We start from the raw sequence: 13041 nt of genomic DNA, 5'->3' as shown, positions 1-13041 counted from the left end.
TCATGTCCTGGGAGACTTTTGGGTCCTCTGATAGCTTTCTACTTGCTGTCTCTAAGCTTCTGGCAGAGCAGGTTAGTGGATGGCCCTTCTTGAAGGAGGTAGCCTGGCATGTGCTAGTGCCGTACGTCCTTAATGCAGAGCTGAGGTAGCTGGTATGAATGACCAAAGGGCGCGTCGCTGGATCTTTAGCAATATTTGTAGCTTGCGGCCAGCTGCGTAAGTGAGGAGGTTTGGAAAGAGTCAATATTGATCTAGGTTAACATCTTTAGCTGGCTTAATGAAGAAGTTCTAGAGTCAAAATATGATTTTAAGAACCAGTGTTCTTCTGGATATAATTTGATAGGTAACATATCTTAGGGAGTCCCTGTTACCAACTTTATGCTGAAGTGCAAGGCCTTGGATTGTCATTTTGTATTTGAGCCCCTCTGAAGTGCCTATTCTGCAAGTAATACGCATGTCTGCCTTATGTCCTCCTGTGGGTGCACCCAAGGAATCATCTCGTGGTTCCTGAAAATGTCCATCTTGGACAGAACTGTGCAGACGTGCAGGTGCTTTACTGGATTTGCCAGGCGTGACGTGTGACAACAGTAGTGTTACTGTAGTGTTCTGATCGCCTTCATAAATCACTTATACAGTGAATTTAGACCTGTGTAGATGTTATGTTTGACTTGCTTACTCTCGTGACATAGTACTTCACCGCCGTGCTGTGAGTTAAGCTCTGCAACAGCGTAACACCGCGTGTCGCTCTGCAGAGCGGCCGTGCAACTGCGCTGGAAGGTACTGCAGGTAAAACTTGGACCAGTGCTGGGTTTTCAGCGAACCACGACTTGCCAGAGCTATTGTTCTGATGCATCTTTAGAGCGCAGCCTGTAACAAGAAATCAAGTTGACAAGAACAGCCCCATAACTGAGGAAATTGGGACATAGAAGGAAACTTCTCTGACCTCCTCCCTAACCTGATGTTTATGTTGTAGGTTCCCATTTAGTTCTGTTGTGGGGCAATTCCTGTACACTTGATGTCTTTCAAGTGTGCTTCATTCCAGGTTAAGAACATTAGATAAGTTATCCTTCCTATTAATGGGAAATTCCTCATGTCCCAGCATTTGTTTGAGGTTTGAGGCTGCAGCTGCGATTGCTAGACTGGTGTAAGATGAGAAATGGTAAAGGTGGCTTTCTGCATGTAGTATAAAAGGGGCAGCTTGTTTAGTCCCTTCTTGTGAACCAGCAGAGGCAAACAATGTCCATGTGTTTTTTTTTAAATTCTCCTAGTTTTGTCTTTGCACTTTTCTAGTCAGAATCTCTCTAACCTGAGCCAAGTTACTGGTTTCGCTAATCACCTGTGATCCTGTATAGGAAAGCTACAAGTTCGATTAAGCTGCTGAAGGGGCAGTGTGTGGAGCAGCTGGTGGTCATTCAGCAGGGATCATATTGTGGTTCGTAGGCTGCTGAAATAGTTTACATTAAAAATGTGATCTCCTGAGGCAGATAAAACCTGTCCTGTGGTTTCAAATTGGCTGCTGTTTATTTTGGAGGTCTGCAGATAGTGAGATGGCAGGTGTAAGGGTGCTGCCTCAGTTATTCTGTAGCAGGGACTCACTGGTTTTGCTGTCTGAGGGGAGGTTTGAAGATCCCCGTGGACTGGGTGCGGGAAATCAGGGCAGAGTCCATCTAGCCTGTCAAGCGCTGCGCCTCAGCGGGATTTGGAGTGCTGCAGGTTCACGATAATGGGCAGTTGGCAGAGCTGTAGCTAGATGCCTGTGATAAAAGTTTTACAGCTGGGATACTGAGCCAAAAAAGTGCTAACCGTTTGCAGCCAAGAAAGATTGTATTATCCTGCTTTTTCAGCCTGGTTTCTGAGGAGATTTTACCTTTGTCTTGAGTATTAGTGATTTAATTTATGAGTTTTCTTTTTTTTATGGCAAAATTTAACAAAGTATACAAATTACTGAAGTTTTATAGAAACAGATTCAGTGCCAAAGGGGAGGGGAGGGCCTCAAAATAATACCTCTGCTGAAGGGGGAGATACCCGCTGTGCGAGCTAAGGGTATCTGTCCCGTTTGGTTTGCCAGCCAGGCAGCAACAGGGCTGTCAAAGGGCTTGCTTGGGGAGGCAGCGTGCAGGGGCTGGAGGGTGTGAGCTGGGCAGGGGCTGGTTATTCTGTGTGCTGGGGAAGGGAAGGGGTTTCAGAAACATTTGTAGGAAACTGGCTTCCTTAGCTGTAAAGCAGGTTGTTCCCAAAGCAGCAGAAGCTGATAGTTCAAGTGACTTTTGCCTTGTATTTTGAATGGAAGACTGGTAACTTAATACTTCAGACTGATGGTATGTAGTGGCTGAGGCACATCTCCTATAAAACACAGCAGTACCCTAGGCTGCCAGGTATGAGGCTGTGTAAGGCTTTTTCAACCTTACGGTGATCAGGTCTCGAACATGCGTATTTTTGCTTTTCATAAATAGGCCATTTCTGGCTTGACTGGAATTTGCAATAGGGCTGAGAATTATTTTGCCTGATAGGACAGTAAGTTTCACAAAGTGCTTGTAGTTCAAATTCAGGAAATGTCTAGGTGCAGTCAGGAAGGCTTCAAGGTAGGCGGCTGAGCATGCTGATGGAGGTGAAATCCCAGTTCAGAAGTTTAAGATGATTGAGGTCAAGGAGAGCATCTTGGGGAATGACCGCTTTGTAAAAGCCCTTAAGCATCTCCTACAGGTAACTGTCAGAACTGGGGTACTTGACTAGAAAAAACAGTATAGCATTTCTTACAGGAAGTGCATGAGACAATAATCAGACTCCTGGCTAAATGTATACTGTTTCTTTGACTGACAAGCTTGGAACTCTTTTGCTTTTTGAGCTCACACTGCTAACTCTTACAGCTTGTCACTTGCTAAGCATGGCGGATGTTTGCTTGTCCTTTAAAATGGCTCAGGCACTAGTGTCCTCCACGAGGTGCTCCTCGTTGCCTTTCTGCCAGTGGTGTTGTCTCCGCTAAATGATAGTGAAATTTTTAAAGTGTACTCCCGTAATATGCTGTTCTGGAACACAGAGGATGTTCATTTATCATGATGAGAAATTGCACCGGTAGATAGTAAGCTGAAGCATGTATAAATGTGGGAATGCAGAAAAATAAAAAAGAAGCTATTAAATGCAGAATGATACCTTTGTTTGTCTGGCTGTTAAGGCTGTACTTGGTAGCTGGATAGCATATGCTGTGACCGTCTTCCCGACGTCAGACTAAAGAATACATAGTTTTCACTTAAACCCAGGTAAGATTCAGCATGTGGGAGGAAAGTCTTGTCATAGCTGAGATTCTTTGAAACTTGCAGTAGTTCTTTATAACATTCGCTTCTGTCTTGTTGTGTGGAGTTTGGTCTCCCTCGAAGTCCCTCCTTCTCGGGAGCGTGGCTCCCTTAGCTGTGAAGTGCTGCGCTCGCATCTCCACAGCTGCTTTTCTGGATGTTTTGGTATCCATCCTTGCTGCAGTTTCACCCACAAAGCATACTGCGCTCGAACTGGGGCCGTTTGCCTTCCTAAGCTGCAGGGAGGGTGTGTCATCCGCCTTGGCCCCCGCAGCCTGCATAGCCCAACCTTGCTCTGGGATGCCTGGAGGGGGAGAGGCACTCTTGCGCTGCTCCCCCGCAACTCTTTGACCCTGGGCGGCTCTGGGCTGCGAGGCATTGTCCCTGTCGTAAAGCAAGTGAGGGTCTCTTCTGTGCTGGCTTGAAGCTTTATGTTTGCACCTAAGTTTCCCTTGACAAGATTTGAGACAGAACTTGTTGAAAGTATGTTTGGTTTTTGTACGGTTTATGGAACAAACCTGCTTCCTAGGAAGTGGTACCTAATTCTCTGCCCAGTGTCTTGGGGAGAAGGGCACAAGACTTGGGCATGTTAGTTACCTGCAGACAGGTCGTAGCTTTGAATTACGGTGAATAATTTGAATATGTTTTGAAAGCATTGCACAGTTGGTAGTGAGGTTATATTTTGGAGGTTGTAGTAAATTGTACTTAGCGTGGTACCTTTCTCACGTGAGGAAACTGCTTGTACTGTGGTGGTAGCCTTCTGCTGGTCCCAGTATGTCAGCAACGCCCCTGTAGCGTGCGCAGAACAAACCAGTGCTGCGTCTCGGTTTGGTACAACTGTTGCCTCCAGGACAAGCAGCTGTTTGGGAACTGCGCTTCTGTCGGCATAAACGTAGCACGCTAGCATTTTCTGCCGCAACAGCCGCGAGGAATCGCGGGGTTTTGACATAGTCCTGTGGCAGTTAACCTGATAACATGAACCTCGCCGTGCATTTATGTCGCGCTTGACTCCACGCTCCAGAGGTGTGCTGGCAGGTATCCTAACGTTCTCTTGGAAGTGAATTAAGTTGCATGTTGAAGTAGTGTTAACTTCTCTTTATGTTTTCAAGTGACACTCAAATATGGTCCTCGCTTTGCTTTTACAAATAATGGGGTGATCTGCCTCAGGGCATCGAATGAATGATTTCTAGCACAACTACAGTTGGTAATACTGCCTTTTACCCCTACTGTGGCAGCAGTTTTGTAGGGCTTGTGCCACTTGCCACCTTACCACTAAAAAGCTGGAAGTCACTTGTGTGGTTAAGGTTCAGAATGTCACGCTGTGCAAGGGCGCTAACAAATGCGATCTGGGAATCTTGTTACGTTACCATCCCCAGCCTGTCTGCCTGAGAGATGGGGGTCCCCAGCCTGTCTGCCTGAGAGATGGGGGTTCCCCCAAGGTGGTGAATGATCAGGAGCAGCCCAAGTGCCAACGTCTGTTCTGATTTGCTTGCCGTGATGCCAGCGAGGTCAGTGCTGGCAGAGCTGGTAACAACTCGTTGCCAAGTCTTACTCTTTTCCCTTAGCTGTATAGTGAGCGTGTGTCCAAGGTGCTGTGGTGGAGAGAACTAAAGCTGTCGTTGGCGGAAGGAAGTGTTTATTTGACAGAAGAGCTTTAAACTACAACCCTAGGAAGCAGACATGGTATTTGGTGAAGTTGCTGCTGTGTGAACTTGGTGGTTTCTGGTGTGTCCAAGAAAGGTGTGCCTAGTGCACCCCCTGTTGCAAGCTGCTCAGTTTTCCGGGATAGCTCCATATAGGACTGCAGTGGTCACGTCAGAATATATAGAATCACAGAATGGTTAAGGGTGGGAGGGGAATCAAAAAACATATCAAACTAGATGATCTTTAAGGTCCTTTCCAACCCAAACCATTCTATGTTTCTATGATTCTATCTGGTTCCAACCCCCCTGCCATGGGCAGGGACACCTTGCACTAGACCAGGTTGCTCCAAGCCACATCCAGCCTGGCCTTGAAGACATCCAGGGATGGGGCATCCACAGCTTCTCTGGGCAACCTGTCCCAGTGCCTCACCACCCTCTCTGTGAAGAATTTCTTCCCGATACCTAATCTAAACCTCCCTGATTTCAATTTGTACCCGTTACCCCTTGTAACGGGTCCTATCACCACTTGTCCTATCACTAATACGTATTTGTTTTTTCCAACAGTCTTGAATCGAACATGCTGATGTAAAGCAATAAACGCCCAACTACAAGTTAACTAATTTCACTGTTTTACAGATGGGGTCGAGGATTCGGTCTGCTGGGTTCTGTCTTTGGAAAGGACAGTGCAATAAATCAGTCAAACAGTGTTTTTGGACTCGTGTTTTATATACTACAAATGCTACTTGGTAAGTAAGAATTCAGTTGAGAGTCTAAAGTATGCAACAGCTCTGTGGTGATGAGGAGTGGATTATGCATGTGCAGTCTGCAAGACCAGATAAATGCATGTGACGTGTAGGTGTTTTAGCACCAGTCTAATGATACATCTGTCCAAAAGGCTTAGAACCCCAACTGATAACACGAGCAATTGCGTTTTTTTCCTGCTATGCTATTAATGTAATATCAAGACAGTTGCTGCACTGGTATTTTCACTTCGATATGTTTATTGGACTGCACAGTAGAAAAGAGAGGAAATAAAAATGAGTTAAGAGGTTTTGCAGGAGTAATCGAGATAGCAGGCTGAAAGGTGCATGAAATGTAATGTATGCCTGTGTCTCCGTAACTATATGGTCTGCTGTGAAGTTGTTCATATTGCTAGACATAACTTGACCAGGTTTTGAGCAACCTGGTCTAGTGGAAGGTGTCCCTGCCCATGGCAGGGGGGTTGGAACTAGATGATCTTTAAGGTCCCTTCCAACCCAAACCATTCTATGATTCTATGACCAACCTGTAACTTTCCCATAACTCGGGAATGCAGAAGATGGTAAACACTACACACACTTCTTATCGAAGGACTGTCGTACAGAACCTAGAAGCTGTCCTCCAAATAGCGATTTGTCAGCCAGCTTGAACTCGTGGTATTTTACACAGACTTTTACAGAATGCCAACGTGCTGAGTAGCCTTCAGTTTGAGTTAGTGTGCTTAGGCTTTTGGATTGTGTGGAAGGGGGGGATGAGAGCTGCGGTAGTAACTTTCTCTCTCTTGTTGCAGGTATGACAGCAAGCGCAGTAGCAGCTCTAATCCTCATGACCTCCTCCATAGTGTCTGTAGTAGGGTCATTGTACTTGGCGTACATTCTGTACTTCGTGCTGAAGGAATTTTGCATTGTCTGCATCATCACCTATTTGCTGAACTTCATTCTCTTTATCATCAACTACAAACGACTAGTTTATTTGAACGAGGCCTGGAAACGGCAACTCCAGCCCAAACAGGAATAACGCCTGTTTGAACTTTTGACTGACAGTCTGAAGATCCAACTTCCATTAAGTTTATTTTGCAGTAACTTTTTATTCTCCATATCAGACAATTTCCCCAAGAATTATAACGGAATTTTTAATTATAAATTTGAAGGGGCCCTAAATAATTTTTTGTGCTAATCTTCAGTTTAAATGTGGTTATGAAAGAAAGCTCTAATACAATCAAAGACAAGCTTTAACTTTACTTTGAAGGAGTCTCAGCCACCGCAAAACCTAGACTTGCTCTCTTCCCCCTCCACCTGTGAAGTGGGTAACACTTGCTTTCAAATCTCCTGTATATAAATTCAGGTATAACAAGATGTGGTCATGACATTAAGTATTCTAGACTAGCATTGCCATATTTAATGTTGCCATGTTTACAGTACGTGTATTACTTTTTTTTTTTTTTAGCTGGTGGACTTAGATTGGACGGGGACTTACACTGTAAATAAAACTAGATGTACTGGTTTCATCCCTGGCAAACTCCCCGTACGATCAGTTTTGTTAGCCTAGGGGCTGTCAGTGTTCAGCTGTCGACTGACACGATGGAAGAAACGACCTCTGTAGAGAACGCCGCGTTGCTGCCCTCTCTGCTAGTGCTCTCACAAGAATGAGGGTTTGGGTTTGTTCCATTTTCCTTTTTTTGGTCTCTAGTAACGGAAATGGAATTTAAGCTGAAACCTGAAGTATGTTCATTAAACCACAACGTCATTAATTTCAGTACAGAATGAAACAGCTTAATGTGGTCAGTAGGAAGCTGCCACCGGGATATTGTATGCAGATTGGGGTTGGTGTATCGAAGAGAGTCCTTTGAAAGGACCTCGTTTCCATGCAGAGCTGTTCCCTTTTTAAACTGCCGTCAGCCAGCCAGTGTTACAGTGTTTGATGTTCTATGAATGCTGCAGTACGGAGCTGCAATTTGCAGTGGAAACCACTGACTGAGTGGGATAACCAAGTAGTGCACTGAAGAAGCAGTTACTTAATTGATCTTCGTCAGGATCTTTTTGGTTTGTGCTATATTGGGAAATGAACTTTAGGCCTGACACACATCCCTTGGAAGGGAAACCTCTTCAGTGGGATAAGTGCGTAAATGGTCTCCTGAAAGTGAAATGTGATACCATGCTATGATTGCTCTTTCTAATAACTAATTGAGAAAAAAGTTGAACTGCAGATTTAAACAAAGGAACAAAATTGTAAATGCTGTTACTGCACTCAGTATTCTAAGGCTGAATGTCAAAAGTGCCTTCTGTCTTAAAATCTTAAACCAAATACTTTGTGTTGAACTGGGCAGGCAGAAGTGTCCTTGCTTTAAAAATGAACAAACAAACAAAATTCCCAGCAAACTTGCTGGAGATAGAAGAGATGTGTTTTAGTTTTTAGACTGAGAAGTGGTAACAGTATTGTTTCAGTTAAATTGATGCGATATAAGGTTGATGACTTGATTCAGAAACCTAAAATACTTGTGTTTCAGACTCGGTGACACCAAAATGTACAGGTTCAGCTAATTCTGTAATTGGTGCTGTGCTGCTTTTTGCCCTTGTCAGCTTCTAAAGATGAAGAATTCCAACTGCGTACCCTTTTCTTTAAAGAATTAGTTTAATTTTAGGATTTTTTCTTAAATATGAATGTCAGAGACACTTCTGTTGTACGGCTAAGTGGATTATAAACACTAAGTTGCTGAGGATAAACTTGACTGTGAAACATGCAGTGTTCCGTAGAGAAAATAGAATTTTTAGATTGAATTCAAAAAATAGTATTTAAATTACTGCTGAAGTAATTTTCTGGTTTGTGTCAAGGATGTAGGTGGAAACTGCTTTTATGTATAGAGTTCTGTGGTATGAGTAACATCTGTTGCATGTAACACTAAATTACTTGTCCCTCTTGTCTAACAGTTTTAGACGGCAATTCATTAAATGCGTTTTGTATTGACCAGAGTAGAGTTAAAGCTTGTCTTGATGTTTAGTTCTGTCTCTCGAATGCCTGGAACTTCAGTGAGAGGAGCGAGTGATGTTCAGCGGGTCCCTCAAGCGTCGCTTTGGTTCTCTCACAGGCCTTGAGGCACCATCGCTGTTTAGGATGTTGTATACCTTTATTTTGATGAATTCCTGTGGTCTACACTAAGGCATCTTTTTCAGCCGAGGAAGAGGTGAACACGTGCTGCCTGAAACGGTCAGTCACAGCACGAAGGCCTCAGCGCGAGCGTCGGCGGAGGCAAGCTTAATCAAGGATTACTTGGTCCAGTTTCTGGGCGTAGTGCACACCGGAAAAAAAGCCCCATCAGCTGAAAGCAGAGGTGTTGGCAAACTTCACTGTGTCTTGTGCTTGTCTGTGTGGGCATAGTCTGTAATTCAGTTCCTTCAGTAAAACGTTAGGGCCAGGTTTTCAGCAGCCACGTCTGCAGGTTGTGTGCACGTAGGGCTCAAATGGAAAGAGTTTGGTCTCTGGAAGAACTCACAGCTACACTGTGCACAAACTTGCAAGTCTGATCCTTCAAGCTTCAAGCCTCTCCTTGGGCTTGTTCAGCCTGGAGAAGAGGAGGCTCCGAGGAGACCTCATTGCAGCTTTCCAGTATCTGAAGGGCACCTACAAGGGTGCTGCGAGAGGACTTTTTACAAGGGCCTGTAGTGATAGGACAAGGGGTAATGGGTACAAATTGAAATCAGGGAGGTTTAGATTAGATGTCAGGAAGAAATTCTTCACAGAGAGGGTGGTGAGGCACTGGGACAGGTTGCCCAGAGATGTTGTGGATGCCCCATCCCTGGAAGTGTCCAAGGCCAGGCTGGACGAGGCTTGGAGCAACCTGGTCTGGTGGAAGGGGTCCCTGCCCATGGCAGGGGGGTTGGAACTGGATGATCTTTAAGGTCCCTTCCAACCCAAACCATTCTGTGACTCTATGATTCAAAGTGAAGTCTCCTGTCTTGTGTGCTTTTCTTGCCATTACCTTTTATGGGAAGGGATTTGCTAGAAATGGCCCAAACTCTCCTCCTTCCTCTTGTGCTTCAGAAACGCAGCTGGACTGGATAAAGGGCAAAGTAATCTTGGCAGCAGAAATTTGGACCCTTTTGCTTCCAGTTCTTCGACTGTTTCCCTGTTGCTCCGAATGCCAGAAACAGCTGGCTCAGGTTAGTTAATCATGTGATGGAAATCAGAGGAGTGCTTCGTGCAGCGGCCCCCAACCAGAACCAGTGTTGTGGCAAGTGTGGGGTTGATAGTAATCTGAGCCTTACAAATCTGAAAGCAAATTCTGGTAAATGGTGAGGATACAGGAGTATGGGTCAAAAAAGCAAGTAAATAAGGGACCGTGGGGGGCAGTATCACTGCACAGATTCTGGTTATGGTTTCAACACCCATGAGAACGGAGGGAAAACATTAATAACCTACGAACTGTGGTTCTGAACTGGGGCATTCACCCTGTCCTGGCTCTCAGTTCTGCAAGGAGGGGCAGATTGGAAAGGCAAAAGAACCTCATCCCAAAACCTGCTTAGGAATGAAACATTCCTGAAATCCTCTTGCTGTAAGGTACTTGCTCCTCTTAAGGCCAATGAAGCATCCAAGTCTCGTTTAGGAAATTACTGTTCTTAGTTTCTTACTGTGAAGTGTTTGCAGTGCTAAGGCCAACGAGACATTCCCCACCACCTCTGATACCTAAAGTGACAATAAATATCTCCTTAGATTTCAGCATACTGTAGCTGGCGTTTGTCTTCTGGACGGAGTCTCAGTTGCTCCAAAGGATTGGGGGGTGCTTCAGGCAGCGCTTGATGCTCCTCGTTCACAGGGACCTGTCAGCTTTGGTTCTGCCAGTGTCGTTCAAACATGATCTAGACAAAACTGGTCCAGAACAGGTGAAGTATTCTGTTGCCATAAAACTGTATGAAGCATGGCCTGAATGTTAGGTGTGTGTTCTGTATAGTATGTTCCATCAACTATTTATTACTCGTGCTTTCAACTCCAGGTTAAACGCCCATTTACGTGGAGCCATTGGGCAGATGTTCCTTTGATCAGCGTAGGTTGAGAGATTCTCGACTGGAGGTTTAGGGTTCAGTTTTGCTGACAGGTGAAACAATGTAAATATGTACGAATTCTGTTTGTCGCACCTAACTTTTTGGTATAAAAAAAATAAATGTAGAAATGACTTGTGGACGTCTTGCTGCAATCATTCTTGGGCTGCATTCATGCAGTCCAGACGAAAGAGCTTGAACGAACGCAAACAGAGGCCTTTTTGGACTCAGTCTGAGCCTTCAAAACTGTTTCTGAAGTCACTGTTTCTGTGATTGTTTGAGAAATGTGCCATGTTGTGATTTTTTTTGTCAGATGTGTGTTCGCAGCAGAGGGGTTAAAGCACTTGGGTCCCCAGAGATAACAGGTTACGGAATTTCTGCAGCTTCGTGTCTTGCTGGCTGTCGTGCGCACACGGGTGTGTAAAGGCTGAGCAGCACTGACTGGAGGCTTTACCTGTTTACAGTTCTCCTAAGCAACATGCAAAAAACCCGTTAGGTATGTTATTTTTATCACTTCCTGCTTCCCTTGGTTCTGTAGGGCTGCTTTACCTCCACGCCACAAGATGATGAGCTGTCTGGAAACTGCTGTATGTTTTCCTGGAGTTGGGGGAAAGGAGGGATCTTCGGAGAAGGGTTGGATAGGCAGCGTGGGTTTACGATTGCACTGAGCTGTTGAGAACAAGCAGGAACTGAGGCAGAAATGTGCGTTTTCCATATGTGTGGACATGAAACTGCATCTCTTCTGCTGGACTGAATGAACGTAACGGCTTTCTCTTTGCGGCTGCGAGCCCGGTGTGTTATCACGGGGATCTGAGCCCTAGCCTGTCATGCGGCAATGTCAAGCCTGTCTGTGTCTTGATGTGGCGGCTGTTGGTATGTCGTGGCTGTTGAAAGGGGGAAGAAAACGGTTTGAGAAAGGATTGTTTAGAGGTGGAGAATTTGAAATGGCTTTCAAACACTGGCAGCGGGCCTGAGTGTGGTATCTGCTCTTATTCCATGGGGCACTTGAGCAAGGGTCTTGATATTCTGTGTTTTTAGTTACGTGGAAAATCTGTACACCCAACGTGGTATAACCATAAGGAATGTTGATAATGTGTGTCGTCTTGTCCCTTAAATGCTCAAGAAAAAACGTTTTGGAGTCTGCAGTAAACACGTCCTCGTTCTGCATGTGGCAGTGTGGAAGGTGGTGTTGCTTTCCCATGGACCACTTCGAAAGGAAAGAGAATGTAACCACTACACAAGAGCAGAAACTTTCTTTACATTGCCGGGTGTTGTGGTCACTTTCTTGGGCCAGCTGCAGGAAAAGGAGCCACAGCAGCAGCTTCGCACAGTACCTGTGAATAAGGATAACGGCACCACGTAATTGTGCCAACTTCCATGCTTCAGTAGGCAGCCTCCAGTTTTGTAGTTCTGCTGCAGGCACTCTTGGCACAGCCCTGGGATGTTGCAATAGGAATTTGCAAACCAAGTGTTCTGAGCTCCTCTGAGGATATTGGCGTAACCTGTTACCCTCTAAAGCCTGGCCTTTAGAGTCCTCCAGAATGCTGTGTGGCCTGAAAGGGACCTTTCAGCACTCATTACTGTCTTCAGTAGTGTGTGCACGTTAATTTACACAGCACCCCACCCCAGCATGCTTCAGGCCAGTATTGAAAAGGTTCAGATCAAACTTACCCTCTGTACTGTTCCTGCTGTAGTACTATGTGACGATGTGATGTGAAGGAAGCTCTTGCACGCTGGAAGGGAAAAACACACCCAGTGGTGGTGGTTCTGGTACTGTGACCAGACGGTTTTAAACCAAGATCAGTTAATGCAGATCCTCCCTGGTCTAACATGTTCTGCCTTGCTGCTGTAGGATGAGTGCCACGATGTGCTGGAGTACGTGGGTATCCTGGAAGCGGTGGCTCGTACACTTCCCGAGTATTGTGAACTCTCAGACCATCTCAGCCAGCCACACACGTGCTGTCCAGCGAGATGAGCTCTCTAAACTGTGCTCTTCAGTAATGCTGTGACCTGAGCAGCAGAACTGGTAGAGTTCTGGAAAACCTCCTCTGCATTGGAGGGAGGTGATGTTCATCTACAGTAACTCGGTTTGCATCATCTAACACCTTCATTTTTTTGCTGTACACAGATACCTCGGTCAGGATCTCTACCTTCAGCTCCCTGAAACTCTGAATATTCATTTTACTACCTGGAAGCAGGAAGCCTACAGACATGGCTAAGCATAGGAAACTCTTGCTTCGGATCTTTGGCTGGGTTAGAAGCTGCATTAGACTTGTAAGACTTGAGTCAGGCATAAATATTAGAATCATAGAATCA

At 45.3% G+C, this 13041-nt stretch overlaps 1 protein-coding gene across 1 annotated transcript; it reads left to right on the top strand.

Moving 5' to 3' along the window:
* The first annotated feature begins 4787 nt into the window (after positions 1–4787).
* VKORC1L1 (vitamin K epoxide reductase complex, subunit 1-like 1) lies at positions 4788–7421 on the top strand. Its single transcript, XM_010158219.1, has 3 exons — positions 4788–4798; positions 5570–5679; positions 6483–7421. The coding sequence occupies exons 1-3, from the start codon at positions 4788–4790 to the stop codon at positions 6707–6709; spliced, it is 348 nt and encodes a 115-aa protein (XP_010156521.1). The 3' UTR covers positions 6710–7421.
* Positions 7422–13041: the final 5620 nt, after the last annotated feature.

Source organism: Eurypyga helias, unplaced genomic scaffold, assembly GCF_000690775.1.
Source record: "Eurypyga helias isolate BGI_N326 unplaced genomic scaffold, ASM69077v1 scaffold48958, whole genome shotgun sequence".
Classification (NCBI taxonomy): Eukaryota; Metazoa; Chordata; class Aves; order Eurypygiformes; family Eurypygidae; genus Eurypyga; species Eurypyga helias.
This window is presented reverse-complemented; position numbering and strand designations above follow the sequence as displayed.

Coding starts and splice junctions, on each gene's coding strand:
- VKORC1L1 (XM_010158219.1), top strand. Junction 5,680..6,482: donor TATACTACAAATGCTACTTG/GTAAGTAAGAAT, acceptor CTCTTGTTGCAG/GTATGACAGCAAGCGCAGTA.